This window comes from Lepidochelys olivacea (assembly GCF_965140295.1).
Source record: "Lepidochelys olivacea isolate rLepOli2 genome assembly, chromosome: 2".
NCBI lineage: Eukaryota > Metazoa > Chordata > Testudines > Cheloniidae > Lepidochelys > Lepidochelys olivacea.
In genome coordinates, this window is record NC_140412.1 from 144,699,841 (window position 1) to 144,720,626 (window position 20,786).

Genomic DNA, 20,786 nt, shown 5'->3' on the forward strand with positions numbered 1-20,786 from the left:
GAATTAGGCTCTGATGTCGCAATTTGTTACATAAGCGTGGGGCGGATGTCCAGCACAGATACTCCATAGGGAAGGGATACAGTGACTGGATAAATGGCTCGGTAAAGGATTTAAAAAGAAGATGTTTCTTAAAGAACTGAATTGGGCAGGGGAGGAATTCACGGCTCCTATGACTGGTAGGGCATGGAGCTACCCCCGCTTCCTTATCATAGAAACATAGAATATCAGGGTTGGAAGGGACCTCAGGAGGTCATCTAGTCCAACCCCCTGCTCAAAGCAGGACCAATCCCCAACTAAACCATCTCAGCCAGGGCTTTGTCAAGCCTGACCTTAAAAACTTCTAAGGAAGGAGATTCCACCACCTCCCTAGACAACGCATTCCCGTGTATCACCACCCTCCTACTGAAAAAGGTTTTCCTAATATCCAACCTAAACCTCCCCCACTGCAACTTGAGACCATTACTCCTCGTTCTGTTATCTGTTACCACTGAGAACAGTCTAGATCCATCCTCTTTGGAACCCCATTTCAGGTAGTTGAAAGCAACTATCAAATCCCCCCTCATTCTTCTCTTCCGCAGACTAAACAATCCCAGTTCCCTCAGCCTCTCCTCATAAATCATGTGTTCCAGTCCCCTAATCATTTTTGTTGCCCTCCACTGGACTCTCTCTAATTTTTCCACATCCTTCTTGTAGTGTGGGGCCCAAAACTGGACACAGTACTCCAGATGAGGCCTCACCAATGTCAAATAGAGGGGAACAATCGCATCCCTCGATCTGCTGGCAATGCCCCTACTTATACATCCCAAAATGCCATTGGCCTTCTTGGCAACAAGGGCACACTATTGACTCATATTCAGCTTCTCGTCCACTGTAACCCCTAGGTTCTTTTCTGCAGAACTGCTGCCAAGCCATTCGGTCCCTAGTCTGTAGCGGTGCATTGGATTCTTCCGTCCTAAGTGCAGGACTCTGCACTTGTCCTTGTTGAACCTCATCAGATTTCTTTTGGCCCAATCCTCTAATTTGTCTCGGGCCTTCTGTATCCTATCCCTACCCTCCAGTGTATCTACCTCTCCTCCCAGTTTAGTGTCATCTGCAAACTTGCTAAGGGTGTAATCCACACCATCCTCCAGATCATTTATGAAGATATTGAACAAAACCGGCCCCAGGACCGACCCTTGGGGCACTCCACTTGATATCGGCTGCCAACTAGACATGGAGCCATTGATCACTACCCGTTGAGCCCGACAATCTAGCCAGTTTTCTATCCACCTTATAGTCCATTCATCCAGCTCATACTTCTTTAACTTGCTTATAGCCCAACTTAACCCCCATTTGCGGGGAGGAGGGGTAGGAGGGATGATAAGGTTCCAGCAATGGGTTGGCTGGGGCACCTGGATGGAAAAAGAGTCAGGGGGGTGAGCTGGCGAAACTGAAATGATCATGGAGTTACCTGTACTGTACACTTTATCTGCCGGGTAATCCCAGACATCTGATAATAAAGTTGTGGCCTGATTAAAACCATATCAAGTGTCTCCTGTCCTTCTTTTGGTATACCTGGCCAATATAAAATCTTATCACTAACAAGCACTCTATTAACTGTCTTTTCAGTCTCATCTAGGGATATTGCTTGAAATCCAGAAAGAGAATAAGAATACAGCTATCATAACACCTTAATAAACTCTCTTATTAGTCTCAAGAAACCAGTCATTGCAACTGATAAACGAAATAATTACTTTTATAAGCATACTGTTTCCCCAAGTGGCACCCTGTTCCCAGTAAGCTATATACTTCTCAAAAGTACACACTTGAGTTAAAATATTCTTAATATATTAAATGTATGATGTGTACTTGTATTTCGCTATCAAGATTCGTCTTAGTTGTCTAGAAGTTACCCTAAATCAATAAGCAGTTGAGAACATTGAGGAACTCATCATAACTAAGCCTAGTACTATTTGTAATGGGAAACTGGGCTTCTCTGCAGCAAAAATTATTGTGAGAAACCAGAAGTGTTTCAAAGATTCAGCCTAAAAATCATGCAGATTTTGTGGTCAAGAGAACTGAATATTATGTTTTTGGCTTAATGTGTGATATCCCTGTGCATGTGTAAGTGGCAAAGTTTGGCTATAAGTATCTCTTGGCCAACATAATTTTGAACTGAATTGACATTCTTTGATAATTAAGTTGTTTGTCTAAATTTTGAAATTCTACTGTAGAATTGTTTGGTTGAACTGATGTGAGCAGTCCCATAATTCCAGTGGCATATAAACTTGGCTGGAAGTAAATAAGGATCCATGCTTAAGAATCCACAATTCCATGCTGATACCAAAATCACCTGCCCAGAGTAGTACAGAAGTGTCCTTTTGTAACAAGACTGTAATAAGACCTTGAATTAGTGAATTGATTTATTATTTCTTGAAAGTTGTAACTTCCTATTTTGAGTTCATTTTTTAACATTGTGAACGCTATCACCTAACCATCTTTATTTTGCTTTCTGTAATTTCTTATCAGCTTTAAAAGCTGGTTAATTAAACTATTTAACCAATGTGTGGTTTATAACTTACCTTTCTCATACAGATAACTGTTTGAAGTGTTGTAGCTCTGTTGGTCCCAGGACATTGGAAAGAAATGATGGGTGAAGTAGTATCTTTTATTAGACCAACTTCTTTTGGTGAAAAAAAACTTCCTCACCAACAGAAGTTGGTCCAATAAAAGACATTACTGCACCCATCTTGTCTCTCTCATACAGATAACAATTGTATCACAACATTTGGACAGTATTATTACCAAAAACGTTTGTATGGAATCATTAGTGTACTTAAGAGCTTCCAAAAGAAAATACCAGAGTTCCTGTTGCACCTAGAAGTGGTAGTTGCTAATACTGGATGGTATTCTTGTATATGACCATACAAAAGAGAAACATGATAATATAATGTTCAATGGAAAAAAATATTTCATTGGAAACAATGAAGTCCATAAGTCTCAAGCTCAATAAAAATAAATACTTGTACCATAAATAACTGAAAGTGATGTAAAGGGGGAAGACACACTTTTGTATTTGGATTTTTAAAAAAACATTAAGGAAAAGCATCCTCCTGATTCCATTCCAGTACTGAAAATAATAATATATATGATTCACCAAGTAGGAAGATATCAATCCAGCCTTTCAGAAAGGCTACATCCTTTCAATGAATGCCTGATATGCAAGAGTACTTCCTATTCTATCCATCTACCTACCCACTCAGGTACCTCTACTAGAGTAAACCACAAAAATAGGTATCCAATAGATTGAAAGAATTACTGTCTCAAGAATCAATACTTAAGTTACATCTGTGATGCCAGTAAGCATGGATGTGTGTAATTATGAATTAGGGGGAGTATTATTGCAAGGTCAGATAAAACCAGGTACACACAATCTATAGCAGGGATCTCAAACTCAAATCACCACGAGGGCCACATGAGGACTAGTACATTGGCCCGAGGGCCGCATCACTGAAACCTTTTCACACAACAATACAAAAGTATAGTTAAAAATGAAAAAAACGAAGACTAATATAGTATATTATTAAAAGTCAATGTATTAACTTTTTAAAAACTGTAATGCGAAGAAGGGTTTTAATAAAATATAAACAGTCAGTAATGCACCTCCACTCAAACGACAAAACATGCATTTACTTTTAGAATTACTTCGCTTAAAGCCCCCACCTCTGCCCCAGGGGGCGGGGGCTGCATAGGGCACCAAAATGTCTAGGGATGGCCCTGGGTGAGGGGAGCTTGGCTGCCGGTGGAGTCGGCACCTTTGGCGGGTTGCAGGAAATAACTGGCTGTGTGTTTGAGACCCATGATCTAAAGAAGGCATATTATGCATGACAGGTGCAATACAAAGGCAGAGTGTACCTGGTAAGTTCCAGGTAGTTGCTAATACCATTATAGATACTCTTTAAATGAACTGATGCAGAAACATTGCAACTAGAAACTGAAGCTTACAAAAAAGCTGTGTAATCTTTAAAACTAAAGTCCAATTCACTGTTACAACAAATCACACAGATCACTACCAAAAATCTGGACATCTAGATGATATAATATTTTATGACATATAGGAAGCTTGCCAAACAGTACTTGGACTTTATTACTAGTGGTGAGTTTTGTTAAGTTATTGAGCATAATTAGTATAAGAACACATTAATGGTTGTTTAAGTGCCAAAAAACATCCTAGAAATAGACTAACATGAACTGAAGTATTTGGTTGTTATAGGAGAGTACTTCCAAAAATATTTAAATTTGTACATTTATTTGATGTTTCTACCTTAAAATAGTGCAATTAGATCTCTGCTTAATGGATGGTCTGCCCCATTCTGCACCAGCTTCACTTTCTGAATGAACAGGTTTAAGATAAGACTCTCAGTCATAACTGAGATGTGCTCAGTGAAGCAAGGAAAAATGGGGATAGGACAAAGGTGACTCCACGACATCTTTACATTTCGCCAATCCTCTAAATTGTCTGTCCCAAGAGCTCTTTTTGGAAACCAGAGATAAGGACACCTCAGTCATACCCCACACTCCCTCAGGAATGCACCAGGAGAATACTCAGATGCTGGTTAAACCATCTTCCTGACTGTTTTCCATTACCACAGCTTCAAAAATAATCCTTACCTGGATGGATAAAAATCAGTAATTTTTTAAAATTGATTTTGAAAAAATTAAATTAAATATAATTCAATTTGAAATTGATAAGCTTAGGCCTTAACATAGGTTATTATAATCTCTTAAAATCATTTACATTAAATAAAAAAAAATCCAAAAACAAAAAACTACCCAAGAGATTAAGCAGTATATGTCTATGGACAAGTGTTTAAAGAAACAATGAAGTGAGCTGTAGCTCACGAAAGCTTATGCTCAGATAAATTGGTTAGTCTCTAAGGTGCCACAAGTACTCCTTTTCTTTCTTCAAAACACAGAATTGGTGAAGTCACTAGCTTAGTACCTGGAGCCAGAGTTTGTTGAAATGCTAACCCAGCTTCTGATAATACTCTTTTCTGCAGGTGGAAAGAGAATATTTTCTTCATTTCAGTTTATTCAACTAGTTCAGTTCACAGATTAGTTCATTCAAAGTTAAAGAAACCAATTGGGAGTTGAAAAAGTAGGAAAGCTTGTTTTCGTCTGCCAATATATGAATAAAAACTAGGTGTAAGAGGATGAGAGCTACTAGTTGTAAAATGCTGAAGGACATGGTGAGCAGAAACAATTAGTACAGTTCATTAACTACATATAATACATCCTTTGATTAATAAATCAGATCATTTTAAATGAAAAACGTGTTTCGATTTTTTTCTCTCATGTATCCAGCACTTTTAAGTTAATAAAAAAATGTATATGGTGTTTTTGAGAATTTTTAAATGAAACTGAATTTCCATCCAAATAGAGCTTGATAGAAATCACAACTAAAACATTAATCATCATCTAGAAAAAAATAACTGCATCATTCTCCATTTTTCTAACATAAAAAAACCAATAAAAACTAAGAATCTGATTAAAAGTAAGTATAGTTACATATTGTATCCTCCTGGTTGGGGGCGTGGGTGAAAGAAAAGAAAAGGACGCACCAAATTTAATGTAAAGGTTATATTTTAGTGCTGTCAATTAACCAGTTAACTCATGGGATTAACTTAAAAATTAATCGTGATTCATCACAGTTTTAATCGCACTGTTAAACAATAGAACATCAATTTATTAAATATTTTTGAATGTTTTTCTACATTTTCAAATATATTGATTTCAACTACAACACAGAATACAACGTGTACACTGCTCACTTTATTATTATTTTTATTACAAATTTTTGCACTGTAAAAATGATAAACAAAAGAAATACTATTTTTCAGATCACCTCATACAAGTACTGTAGTGAAATCTCTTTATCATGAAAATGCAACTTACAAATGTAGATTTTTTTTTGTTACATAACTGCACTCAAAAACAAAACAATGAAAAACTGTAGCGCCCACAAGTCCACTCAGTCTTACTTCTTCTTCAGCCAATCACTAAAAGAAACAAGTTTGTTTACATTTTCGGGAGATAATGCTGCCCACTTCTTATTTACAATGTCACCAGAAAGTGACAGAAAGTGTCAGAAAGTGACAGAAAGTGTCACCAGAAAGAACAGGCATTCGCATGGGACTTTTGTAGATGCCATTGCAGGATGTTTATGTGCCAGATATGCTAAACATTCATATACCCCTCCATGCTTTGGCCACCATTCAAGAGAACCTGCTTCCATGCTGATGATGCTCGTTAAAAAAATAATGTGTTAATTAAATTTGTGACTGAACCACTTGGGTGCAGTCTCCGGCTCTGTTTTACCCGCATTCTTCCATATATTTTATGTTATAGTAGTCTTGGATGATGACTCAGCACATGTTGTTCATTTTAAGAACAATTTTGCTGCAAATGTGACAAAATGCAAAGAAGGTACCAATGTGAGATTTCTAAAGATAGCTACAAGCACTTGACCCAAGGTTTAAAAATCTGAAGTGCCTTCCAAAATCTGAGAGAGATAAGGTGTGGAGCATGCTTTCAGAGGTCTTAAAAGAGCAACACTTTGAGGCAGAACTACAGAACCTGAACCACCAGAAAAGAAAATCAACCTTCTGCTGGTGGCATATGACTCAGATTATGAAAATGAACATGTGTCAATCCGCACTGCTTTGAATTGTTATCGAGCAGAACCTTTCATCAGCATGGATGCATGTCCTCTGGAATGATGGATGAAGCATGAAGGGAGATAGGAATCTTTAGCGCATCTGGCATGGAAATATCTTGTGATGCTGAATGTAACAGTGCCATGTGAACACCTGCACTCACTTTCCGGTAACATTGTGAACAAGAAGCAGGCAGCATTATCTCCTGCAAATGTAAACAAACAAGTCTGTCAAACCTGTTTGGCTGAACAAAAAATAGGACTGAGTGGATGTGTAAGCTCTAATCTTTTACATTGTTTTAATTTTGAATGCAGTTATTTTTGTACATAATTCTAAATTTTTAAGTTTAACTTTTATGATAAAGAGATTGCACTACAGTATTTGTATTAGATGAATTGAAAAATACTATTTCTTTTGTTTTTTACAGTGCAATTACTTGTAATGAAAATAAGTATAAAGTGAGCACTGTACACTTGGTATTCTGTGTTGTAATTGAAATCAATCTATTTGAAAATGTAGAAACATCCAAAAATATTTAAATAAATGATTTAACAGTGCAATTAATAATGCAATTAATCACAATTAATCTTTTAGTCACACGATTAATCACGATTAATTTTTTTTAATCACTTGACAGACCTATTTGGTTGCAAATAGTATCTTTTCATGGTTACTAGCTAACGAGACTCAACCTTTCTTTAGAAAAATAACTAAAGAGTAGAAATGCAAAACACAATTAAAATTGATCATTTAAATCAAGGTTTCCTGCTTGCTGGTTTAAATCACTTTAATTTATATCAATCCACCCTGATCCTTATTTTTCTTGTACAAAATTCTCAGGTCTAAGTATAATCTCCCTGAGATTTCAATCACTTTACATTTAGATTCCCCTATTCCCAGTTCTAATTATTCTTTCAGAAAATAAACAGAGGAATCACATAGTAAAAGAAGGTTTCAGAGTAACAGCCGTGTTAGTCTGTATTCGCAAAAAGAAAAGGAGGACTTGTAGCACCTTAGAGACTAACCAATTTATTTGAGCATAAGCTTTCGTGAGTTGCATCCGATGAAGTGAGCTGTAGCTCACGAAAGCTTATGCTCAAATAAATTGGTTAGTCTCTAAGGTGCCACAAGTCCTCCTTTTCTTTTTATAGTAAAAGAAGAAAGATAGATATTATTCAGGGTATCTACAAGTCCAAGGCTTGAATTAGGTGCACAAGACTCTTTTGAAAATCTTAGCCTAAATACTTACAGAGTAAATAATAATAAGAGTAAAAATGAACCAGGTTTTCAAAAGTAAATATTAACTTTACAAAACCTCACAATATCTACCAAATAACTACATCTAAGAAAACTAAAGCAACAATCATATCAACAGCTAGCACTTATTTTCCTAACTAAATTGTATTAAAAGAGATATTCTTAACACAGACTCTTTGGTGAGCAACATGCATTCCCCTAAAGAAGTGGTCTGTTAAAGACAAACAGCTTTCATTTCTTATCTATGCGTTACAAGAGAAGTAGCCTTTTCCAAACTCAATTCTGGCTACTGAGACCTTAACCTATGCACAGGTATGCCCATGTCCTCATTAGATGCTGTCATAACCCCAGACTCTCCAAGCCCAGGAAATTCATTTCCATCCAAGACAGAATGGCTCTACCAGTTCAGAATCAAAAACAAAAGCTATTTTTCTAGTCCAAAGAAAGGCTTTGGAACTCATAGAGTTATAGAGTTTAAGGCCAGAAGGGGCTACTACAGGCGGAGTTATTTCCTGCGACCCGCCACAGGTGCCAATTCCACCGGCAGCCAAGCTCCTCTCACCCAGCGCCGTCCCTAGCCATTTTGGTGCCCTATGCAGTCCCACACGGGGGAGGGAGGGGGAGACTGTATGGGGCCCCAGGCCTCCGCTGGGAGGGAGCAGGCTTGGGGGGCAGGGGAAAACCACCCCCCAGCACTCACCAGTGGAGCGGAGCGGGCTGGGGCCAGGTCGCTCCACTTCCTGCCGCCTGGTGAGCTCAGGGCAGGCCCGACCCCGCACTCACGGGGCAGTGGGAAGTGGAGCTCCGCTCTGCTCTCCAGGCTCCCAGCCTTGGGACTTGGGCAGCAGGGGAGAACTGTGGATGGGAGCCGGCGGAGTGGAGCAGGCTGGGGTTGGGTCGCTCTACTTACCGCCGCCGGTGAGTGTAGAGCAGATCCCTGCTGGAGTCGTCAGGGGAGTGGGGGCGGGGCTGGGGCAGAGCAGGGGTGGGAAGGGGCGGGGTGGGGCAGGGGCTTTGGGGAAGGGGTGGAATGGGGGCAGAGCAGGAGAGGAGAGGGAAGAGGTGGAGCAGGGGCTGGAGCAGCACGCAGCTGCACAGGGCACCAGGAAATTTGGAGCTCCTGGTGCCCTACGCAGCTGCGTACTTTGCATATGGGTAGGGACAGCCCTGTCCTCTTTCTTACATATAGGTATGATTTACCTATTCTCCAGTCTTACAAAAAATTGACAGATTTGCTAAAAATCCTTGCTACCGGACTAGCAATCTCATGTGGACCAGATTCACTAATACCACCTGAGCACTCTGTTTAAGTAAAGCTGATATAAACCTAGTATAACTGCCAGTTTAGGTGTTTTTACAGCTGTTTTGTATTGCTGGAGCAGTGCGGAAGCAGTGGGCGTGCATCTGTGAATCTGGCGCTTAGTTTAAAACTCTAACCATGGGAATCCTTTGTTTTTGTTTTAACCAGCCCTGAAAAGCTTCTTTGTGAATAACTGATAACAGAAATATTTAACAGCAATTGCTGATAACAGCAATTTAATTATTAGTAGTAATAATAATTTTAAAAAAGAGTGCCTACCATGAAACTGGACTAAAAGAACCTTGCGTATTGTCTCACTGGATTTGTCATAGTCCATCCCTCATTTGTACTCCCCTTCATTCTCATCACCATCTTTGTTGTTGGCCAAATAACTAAATCATTCCTCCAAAAAGGTGACCCAAATAAGACACTGTATCCAAATGTGGTCTAACTAATACTTTATACAATGATGGGACCATATCCTTAGCTTGACAAAATTTATTTCAACAATCTTCAGCTGCTGCAGACAGAGTCAAGATTGCCATTTTGGATCTGGACTTGAAACATGAACACAGAGCTACTGAAATACATAAACCAAGACCAGAACTGCAGATGGAAATGAATGACATTTTTACTGTTGACAGAAAAATACTGTCCAGTTACAAAACCACTGCACTTACTTTATGGCTTCACACATGTCCAATCCCATTTTCACACAGTTCTTGGCATGATTTTGAAGAGATATAGGTAGTCCAGACACACAGTAGTAGCAATCACCTAAGATTTTAATTCTCATACATTCATTTTCCTGAAGGAAAAAGAAAAATCAATCAGAAGACAGTCACATAACAAATTACATAAACAAAATGACTAGTGACTGGATTTATGTTATATCATGATGTATGTTACTTCTAATGATATAACTATAATGGAGAAATCTTGTTAAGGAAGAACAGGATCTCGCTGAGGAGGTTTAAAAGGGCTGTTAGAGAATAATGTCCAGTTTTGGGCCCCACACTACAAGAAGGATGTGGAAAAATTGGAAAGAGTCCAGTGGAGGGCAACAAAAATGATTAGGGTGCTGGAGCACATAACTTATGAGGAGAGGCTGAGGAACTCGGCTTACTTAGTGTGCAGAAGAGAAGAATGAGGGGGGATTTGATAGCAGCCTTCAACTACCTGAAAGGGGGTTCCAAAGTAGTCTGCCATATTAGTAAGGCACTTTTACATGCTCCATGAGAGTCCAGTCAGGTCTGAACATTTATAAAAGTAAAATAAAATAAATAATATAAATAAAATGAGGGGGAAATCCTCTTTATTCCCATTCATTTTTTTTTAGCTGAAATCATGATAATATGGTAACTCAACAATATATTTACTTTGACTGAATGAGTCATTTTTGCTCTTTTATCATCAAGTCTCTCAAATTTGCTGGAAGAGCTGAAGCTACTATTGATAAAATGCCAGGCCATAGACCGAGACAGGAGAAACTCTTAGAAGGATAGATTTTGCTCTCTTCAGAAATGTCTGAATTCCTTCCCCTAGCAAAGAGGATGGAAACCGTGAGCGGACCTGTGGAACCTCATGACATGATTTAGCATCTCATTCTTACATAGGAGGCACATTACATCCTGATAGCTCTTCCTAGTATTGCTGCTTGTGCACCCTCTCTTCCATCACTGAACCCCTCCCCCACAGCTCCAGGCCATCCCATCTACAAGCTGGCCTAAAACTGAGGTTTTTGTAACTAGGTGTTCGGTATCTGAGTTAGGACATGTGTATGTGTATTGCCGTAGTGTCTAGTGGCCAAAGCATGGATTTGGGCCTGCCATGCTAGGTGCTGTGCAAACACACAAAAGAATGATCCTCTACTCTACACCACTGTGAGTTAGTCTTTGTGTGAGGGGTAATCATAGGTACTGACTTCCCCTCTTTCCCGTGAGTGCTCTACCCCCCTCTGCCCCTGGCCCTTCCCCCATTCCACCCCTTCCCCAAAGTCCCAGCCCTCTCCCTGCCTCTATTCCAACTCCTTCCCCAAATCCCCACCCCCGGCATCGCCTCCCCACCTGAGCATGCCATGTTCCTGCTCCTCCCCACTCCCTCCTGGAGCATGCTAATGCTGCCAAACAGTTGTTTGGAGGAGGGAAGTGCTGGGAGGTAGGCAGAGAAGCAGGGACACAGTGTGCTTAGGGGAGGCAGAGGTGGGGCAGGGGGTGAGGGGAGCTTGGCTGCCAGTGGGTGCAGAGCACACACTAATTTTTCCCCGTGGATGCTCCAGAGCTGGAGCACCCACGGAGTCGGCCCCTATGGGGGGATTCATTCAGTGTGAGTATTTGGAAGTAAGGTTGGCTTGCAGTGTTTTGTACTATTAGTTAATTTACTATAGTTATTTGATCATATTTTTCAGTTTACCATTTTCAGTTTTTTACTCCTTGTTAATTTAAATAAAGCTGTTCTGGGAGGATTGTCAACATTCTGTTTTTATTGTCCACTTGCGTGTGCTTTAGTGGGTCCCTAGATTGTAAGGATGCCTTATTCACCTTGTAGTAACCCAAGTCTTTTAAAATATGTTTTTACTATGAGTAATGCACTTCAAGTTGCACATGGGCTCCATAAACTGAGCACCAGATAATTTTTCTTTAGCAGCAGCTATGTAGTCTATGTATGCGTCCTCCTCTTTCCTCATGCTCTGCACCAGGGGAATAAAGAGGGCTGCCAGACTGCCACCATCTTAGCTCCTTCTCTAACGCTAGCTCCCAGTACGATTGCCAACTTTCTAATTGCACAAAACCTAACACTCTTTCCCTGTCCCCATCCCACCCCTTCCCCAAGGCCTAACCTCTTCTCAGAGGCTCCGTCCCCACTCACTCCATCCCCCTCCATCACTCGCTCTCCCCCACCGTCATTCACTCACTCACTCATTTTCACTGGGCTGGGGAAGGGGGTTGGAGTGCGGGAGGGGTGATGGCTCCAGCTGGGGGTATAGGCTCTTGGGTGGGCCATAAATGAGGGTTTCAGCAGGTGGGAGGAGGCTCAGGGCTGGGGCAGGGGGTTGTGGTATGGGGTGCAGGCTCTGGGAGGGAGTTTCAGTGCAGGAGGGGGCTCAGGGATGGGGCAGAGGTTGGGGGGTTGGAGGCGGTTCGGGATGCGGGCTCTGGGTGGCGCTTACCTTGGGTGGCTCCTTGGAAGCGGCAACATGTCCATGACATGTATTTTCATTTTCAAGACATGTATTTGTATTTGACATTACAATTCATGTCACCATATATCCATCCATTTTCATTTAATGAAAATGGATGGTGATACAGTGTACTACTCAGGATCCAGGAAAGTGAGAGAAAACAGGGTTTCATTATATTATCCAAAGAGACATCAAAATGTATGCTTGGATATAATTCAATCAGAGACAGAATCATTAAAATTTGCCTTCAAACAAAGTGAGTTAATGTGCTGACTGTACAGGTTTATGCCCCTATGATAGCACCTACTGCTGATGTGATTGATGACTTCTATGAATAGTTTGAAATGTCACTCATTAAAATACCAAACAGAGACATCACCCTCTTAACTGGAGATCTGAACAGAAAAGTAGGAGTGGAAATCTCTCATAAAGAAGTAATGGGAAACAATGGTCTTGGTTTATAAAATGGGAGAAAAAGGCATTTATTTGAATTTTGCTGCTCTTATCATCTGGTCATTACAAACACCATCTTCACCCAACATTCTATACATTTCTTTATCTGGAGGTCACCCAATGGCATGATAAAGAACTAAATAATAATACATTAAATTATATAATAAAATAATGATAGAGGGACGCTGGGGATTGAGCAGCCAATGGACAAATACTTTCCCGAGTGCAGACTACAGATCAGACCATCAACCGTTAGCCTCAAAAATAAAGTTAAAACTTAAAAAGGTAAGATGTTCAGCAGGTCCACTGTATCTGGACTTTACAAAGTTAACAAAAATTACATGACTTCTGTTGAGAATGGGTTTGAGGCACTGCAAAAGGTGAAAGAAGAGAAAAATCCAAATGAACTTTGGTATAAAATGAAAACTATCATGCTTGAAGCTGCCAAAGTAGATTAATTTAATTATCTGGGATCATACATATCCGACCAAGGAGGCTGCTCCAAGGAAATCTGAAAAAAACTAGTGATGGCTTGCTCAGCCATAGATTCTCTTTTGAAAGGGTGGAAATCCTGTGGCATCTTGAAATGTATGAAGGTTTGACTGGTGGAAAGCTTCATTTTTTCCACAGCAACATACATAGGTAAAATCTTGGGAAACTAATGTTGCTGATGAGGAAAAGTTAAGTCTCTAAGATGTGGTGCTGTCAAAGACTCCTGTGTTATCTCCTGGATGGAAAAGAAGATGAATGCTTAAGTTAGAAATATTATTGGAGAGAAGCAGACTTACTCTTGGAAATCAACAGGTGCAAACTTATGTAGTTTAGGCACATCAGGGTAGAGATGGAAATAATCTCAAGAAAGTTATCATGGAAGGAATAGTAACATCACAGTAGGAGATGACCAACGAGGAGATGGACAAATGGAGTGTGGCAGATCACTGGGAGGTCAGCTGCTGTGTATGTGAAGTTAGCAATGGATCAAGAATGCTTCAAAAAAATCCTGTTATGTCTCTAGTATTCAGACATGAATAAATGGACTTTACACTATATTTACAGCAACAGGATAATGGAGAACAGGGTCATCATTCTGAACTTTAGGCGGCAGATGCTCTTGTTCAGTTCTCTCAAGTCCAGAATTGGTCTTTATCCCCATGTGTCAAGGTTCCTTCCCCACTCTGAGCTCTAGGGTACAGATGTGGGGACCTGCATGAAAACCTCCTAAGCTTACTTTCACCAGCTTAGGTTAAAACTTCCCCAAGGTACAAATTAATTTTATTCTTTGCCCCTGGATCCACTGCCACCATAAAACTTTAACTGGGTTTACTGGGAAACGTAGCTTGGACACGTCTTTCCCCCCAAAATCCTCCCAACCCTTGCACCCCACTTCCTGGGGAAAGTTTGGTAAAAATCCTCACCAATTTGCATAGGTGACCACAGAGCCAAACCCTTGGATCTTAGAACAATGAAAAAGCATTCAGTTTTCTTACAAGAAGACTTTTAACAGAAGTAAAGGAATCACCTCTGTAAAATCAGGATGGTAGATACCTTACAGGGTAATTAGATTCAAAACATAGAGAATCCCTCTAGGCAAAACCTTAAGTTACAAAAAAGACACAGACAGGAATAGTCATTCTATTCAGCACAGCTATTTTCTCAGCCATTTAAAGAAATCATAATCTAACACATATCTAGCTAGATTACTTACTAAAGTTCTAAGACTCCATTCCTGTTCTATCCCCAGCAAAAGCAGCATACAGACAGACCCAGACCCTTTGTTTCTCTCCCTCTTCCCAGCTTTTGAAAGTATCTTGTCTCCTCATTGGTCATTTTGGTCAGGTGCCAGCGAGGTTACCTTTAGCTTCTTAACCCTTTACAGGTGAGAGGATTTTTCCTCTGGCCAGGAGGGATTTTAAAGGGGTTTACCCTTCCCTTTATATTTATGACACCATGTCTTCACATGGATGAGAAATTACCTCAAATAGAACTCCTTTGTGTAGCAGATATTAGTTCTATTGCCCTCAGCTGAAGGATCAAGTCTGGCTCCTGCAGAAGAATGCTCTCATTAGAGGGGTCCCCAAAAGAGAAGGGAGGAGGAGGAGGGGGCTGTAGAGAGAAAAGAACTGGATGGTATACCTGAGAAGATGACCTCTTTTACCCATCTGTTGGGCATAATTTCTGTCTAGGAAGATAGGTAGTTGGAAAGTAAGCCTTTAAAGGGAGGGGAAAAATAGGATTTGTGCAGCTTCAGAGGGACAGTTGGGGTGCAGCTCTCAAAGTTCCAATTAAAACAACTTCTGTCTCTTTTTAGAGGGGTTGGATGGGGAACCTTCCCTCTTGTCCTTATGGGATCACTCATATCTCCCTTCTCCATTTCTGCCCTATCTTTGCTCTCCAGTCTCTCATAGTCAGAGGTGGGAATGGAGGCCACAGAGATCTTACAGCAGCACAGGAGAAGAAGAAGGGGCCATCCCTACCTTCTTCAGGCTAACTTAGAGGTGGTTCTCCTCAGTCAGAGGTTACACCCACCTTCATTCCCAACTCCATGAGGAACTTTTGGAGCCGAAACTCCCTAGGCTGCTTAGTTCTACTTGGGAACAACCTGCAGATACTATAGCAGGAAGGAACCGGACCCCTGTTAAACTAATTCCTAACTAACTATACTAAAAACTAACTAAGAAACTATAAATGCAATCAATACTTATAAACTCTTTATGAAGTAGAAGTCAGCACGAAGACTGAAGCTGCATTCTAATCCATGAAAGGTAATGAGGAACTAAGATAGCGGTGATCCAGCAGCCTCCTTTATTTCCTCGTTGCAAAGCATAAGGAAAACGGGGACGCATATGCAAACCACATGGACACCGCTAAATTAAAACTGACCAGTGCCAGGAGCACATGCACAAACTGAAGTGCAATACAAAATCACTCGAAGAAACATTGTTCTCATTAGTATAAGAGCACTACATTGGATTTCTCTGTAAAGTTTCAGAGGACACTAGCCCCTGAACTCCCTAAGTTGAAGCACTGAATAGTCTACATACTAGAACCAGGTTTAGCCTCCTGGAGAATCTCCACCTGGTTTCAGTACACTCTCCTGCTTAAAGCCTGAGGATTGCTGCCCAGAAGACTGTGCCCTTGCCAAGAGGAAAGAGTGTAGAGTTCCCATGAGGAAAGCATTGCACAGTAATAATAAACAGCTGTAGCAGAAATGAGAAAAGCCGTAGCAGATAATTACCTTTGCAATTTGATCAAACTTGCCAAAGAGCTCGTTAAGCATGTGTACCAGTTCTCCAGGTGAACAGTCACTAGCCAGCCGAGTGAATCCTACAATATCAGCATACAGAATACTACAAAGGAAAGGAAAACACACTTGATTATCAGTTTCCCTAGCTTTAGAATAAAGAAATATTTACCCCTAAGCAAAATCCAAAAATAAGTGCTCAGGACATTGCAGAATCAGGCCCATATGCATGAATCAAGGTGCTGCTCACAGCCATATATTCACAGCTCCTTAAAAATCTTTTTTCAACTTTGTGTGATAAGGTAATGACATGCCATTGCACTGAGACATAATCACACATTCTTCACAGAATTATTCCTTAGTTCATACTATGCTCCTTTCATGGGCACACTTTGTTGTGTCTAATTAGAGGATCCAGATCTTTCCAGCAGCAGGTTTGGAAATAACTGTTATTAAAACTTTAATTTCAAATATATTTCAGGTTTCTCATTATATAATCTGTAAAACTATTATAATGAACAAAAAGGGTCATTTTCACTGAAGTTAGCTGGGTAGGTTTATGTTAACTCAGAGATTTGAATTTTGACACGGTTAACTCAGCCCTTCCTCCTTTTGAGTTATGACTTTTGTATTAGCTCTTAAAAACTGAGGACCTAGAGGATGGTTAAAGAGAAATGATATTTTAGAGTAATTTTGATAGAAACCAATTACTCTATATAAGTCCAATTGATTTCATGCTTATTGAATGCATAGGTTTTAGATATGTATCAAGTGTTTATGACCTATTTCTTATAAGCAATCAAGGATTAAATAAACAGACATTAATCTGATCTAACCCCTTCAGCAAATTGCTAAGAGGACGAAAATGTCATATAAATTAAAATTTTCACAAATAGAAGCCCAGAGTCTGGCTCCAAAATTCACGTTCAGGTACCTAAATAAGTGACCTGATTTCTTTTATTCACCCAATTATTCGCGCTATTGTTTTCTATCTCCAGAAATGGGGACCATAGTACAATCCCTTTAATTTGACACAAGGTTTATGAGACAACTTTTTTCTTCTAAATTCTAAAAATGCCAAGTTTGATAAATCATCAGATTTTGCAGCAGAATCTGCAAATATGTCCTCAAGCATTCAGTCTATGTTAAAGCCATTTCTATTTCTACTCAGCTAAAAGCCTTTATTGAATTCTGTTCTAACTGACATAACTGGAAATTCAGAGTAACTTCACACAGAATTTGGCCCTTCAACTTGAAAGACTACAGAATAGGAAACTTTACAAAGACATCAGGATCAATGAGGAAAGCCCATTCTAATATAAATCAGAGGATGACTTCTATGAAGTTCTCTGAGTTGACTCCAAAAATAGCTATGCCTGACTGAAACAAGGAATCTGTTGTTAAGAGTTTGGTCAAATTAATATACAATATTTTTGTACCAGAACTTAAAGTGGTTAAAAAGCATGGTAAAACAACCTTCCCTCCACACTTTACCCCACCCCCCTGAAAATGCTTTGCTGACCTAGTTGATAGATGGTAGTAGTAAAGTACAATACCTCACATTGGTGTGCCTCTTGACATATAAATTGTGAAAGTTGTTCGTATTTTCCAGCTGGCCTGCTTTGGGGCCTTGTAACCTCTGAATAATCTCAGCTTTCATTTCCATGGCAATGTGAGCAGGCAGTAAAGAAAGTAGAAGACGTTCCTGGATTAAAAAAAATTTTTAAAAGGTCCAGTATTTTTATATAAAAAATTGGAACAGTGTGATAAAGAAAAACTGTTACATGTTCACTATTGCAAATAAGCTTTGAATAATTATGTGATGTGTGTATGCTTGTTTAGAATCATAGAATATTAGGGTTGAAATCCCCCTGCTCAAAGCAGGACCAATCCCCAGTTTTTCCCCAGATCCCTAAATGGCCCCCTCAAGGATTGACCTCACAACTCTGGGTTTAGCAGGCCAATGCTCAAACCACTAAGCTATCCCTCCGCTCCCTTTAGGATGGGCTACAAAGGTTATTAGCCACTTGAAATACCTGATGAACACACACATATATCGAAATAGTATCAAAATTATTACAGACTTAGGGTAAATCAGAATAATTATTAACAAAATGTGAGGAGCATTACACTTCCAGTGATTTATTCAATATCTAGATGGATTATAGGATATCCAGAGATAACAGCCATAGGATAAATAGACTGAAAAAACTAAAAGAAAAAGGAAACAGCTTTGGAATGAAAATTTAGCAAAGAGGACTTTAGTCAAATGCAATGCTGTTGCCGAACACTTCTCATTATAAGACCCTGTTTTCAATTGCTTATAATTTTGTCAAAACATTAACCATTTGGGCTGAAATTTTGCATGACAGTTGTCTACGTCAGGTTTATTGGGGGAGGGGAGGGGCAAAGTGGGAGGGGAAACTGATTTCAGCCAAAATGGTTTGGCTGTTTCCAAGAACAAGTTTAGAGAAAAATACATTGTTTTGTCCCTGTTAAAAAAACAAACAAACTAGGGACATGAAATTTGGCAAGTAGGCGGCTTACATTATCAGAGATGTGACTTTTGTGGTCTCCATGAAAATCCATCTCAAATTAGGCCAAATGATAAGCCTTTGAAAAATCGCAATTCACACATACTCAGTAGAGACTAGCTAGGGCTTTGCAGCTAAATTTTCTGAAGATTTCCTCCAAACTGAGCATGCTGGAGCCTGGGGCTGAGCAGGATTTTCAATGCAATTTACTCCTGAGGGAATTCTGTGCCAAAAAGTTAAAAATTCTGCAACAAAAAATTAAAAATTCTGAGCACAGTATTTTCAAATTCTGCAAAATTCTGCATATTTTATTTGTCAAAATAACACAATATAATCACAGCAGTTTCAATTATTTTTGGTCGCTTATTTCAAAATACCTGTCAGCAAGTATGTCTGTAACAATATAGATAACAAAAAAGATTCAGGAAATGCTTTTTGACAAATAGATTCCTTACCTAGGCATATTAATACAGAAATCTGAGTAATAATTCCTTTAAATTACAACACAGAATCATATTTCCCACATGCCTCAGAAGCCGTGCAAAGGCTTGGGGGAGTTAGGGGTAATGAAGGAGCTGAGGGAGGGGGAAGTAATTGCTGGGAAGGAGCCTTGATGTGAACTTGGTGGGTTGTTAGATATGGTTGGGAAAGTTATGGAACAGGGTTTTTTTGGTGGGCGGTGGGGGGTGTTGGGAAGGGATTGTTAGGAAGCTTCCCACTTGCAGACCCTGGCTGGCCCCTAGCTTCTCCCATTCAGTCAGGCACATCTTCCCTTTCCCTATGTGTCCCTGCACTCCCTGTCCACAGGTGTCCCTCCACCTCCACTCAGAAATGCACTCCCAACATCCCCATGTGTCCTTGCACCCCCTCCCCATTTCCATGTGTCTCTGTGCCCCCACTCAGTCATCCCCTGTCCCAATGTGGCCCTGCACCTCCCTCCCCTCTGTGGCCCTGCAGCTCCACTCCCATTCAGCCCCTGTCCCAGTCTATCCTCCCTCACTAGCCCTTATGAGCCCCTGTCTGACCCCCCAGCAGCCCCACGCTGTCTGTTTTCCCATAGCCCCTGTCTCCTGACCTGACCAAAACAGGCACTGTGAAGAAAGCAGGCTGTTTCTTTTCCCTAGCTGGCTGGGAGCTTTTGCTCTGTTCTATTGCCATATCACCCTCTGGTGGGCAAAAGACAGAACTTCAACAACGTTCCAGCAGAAGCTTTTTTCTGTGCAAAAAATTAAAAATATGCACAGCTCATTAATTATGCACATGCACAGTGGCTCAGAATTCCCCCAGGAGTAGCAATTGCAGCGCTGTGCTGTGCAGGCTAGGACAGGTCCAGGTCTGGGCACTGGAACTGAAAACAGGGATACTATTTCTCCTGTGCTCTCAGTGCTCCCCCTCATGGTACTCAGGCATTGTAGAGGAGAGAAACTGGTATGGGGAGTTGTTGTGGGGGGGATGCTGGGACTGGCTGGGCACGGAGTCTTGGATTGGGAGCAAGAGAGGGAAATGGGGGCAAACTGAGATCAGACTAAGAATTGGGAGGGGGGTAGACTGGGACTGGCTTGGCAAGAGGTGGAATAGAAGGTGGAAGGGGGAGGGGAGACAGCCCTGACCAGGATTCAGGGTGCTAAATACCAACACCAGAAAATATGGATACCTCCAGCACATCTGCAACTCTTTACTTTAATCATGATTTCTTCTTTAAAAAGGTACTTCTCTGTGATCATCTTTGTGTGACAATATAATGGTTCACAGTAGCAGACATGCATTGATGAAACAGAAAAACCTTCACATAGTTTGCCTTTCTACTCAGAGTAGACAATTGTGATGGCAAGTGCTCATGAAATTGAATCACCATGAGACTAACTCTGCACCCACTGACGTCAACAGAAAACTCCCACTAATTTCAATGGATGCAGACTCAGGTTCTATAGTAATTTGCACCCAAACTGATCACTTTGGTTTTGGAATAAATCAGTTTTTCTTTTGAGGTCTGTAATTTTTATCATATTCTTTTGTTGCTGTTAGTTTTGATGTACATACTGCTACATATTAGATGCATAGCGGGCAGTGTCATGAGGAAAATGTCATAAGCAAAGGTATATCTGTTGCTTGTTTTACTTAATAC

At 40.4% G+C, this 20,786-nt stretch overlaps 1 protein-coding gene across 3 annotated transcripts in view; it reads right to left on the reverse strand.

Annotated features, from left to right (window-relative positions):
- Positions 1–20,786, reverse strand: part of ADCY2 (adenylate cyclase 2) — a 430,319-nt gene that overhangs the window by 134,987 nt on the left and 274,546 nt on the right. For all 3 annotated transcript variants that reach the window (XM_084619394.1, XM_084619392.1, XM_084619393.1), the window contains 3 exons: positions 17,684–17,832; positions 16,122–16,233; positions 9,933–10,060 (listed from right to left, as the gene is read on the reverse strand). In XM_084619394.1, the coding sequence (XP_084475520.1) occupies positions 9,933–10,060; positions 16,122–16,233; positions 17,684–17,832 (389 nt within the window). The remainder of the gene's footprint in view (positions 1–9,932; positions 10,061–16,121; positions 16,234–17,683; positions 17,833–20,786) is intronic.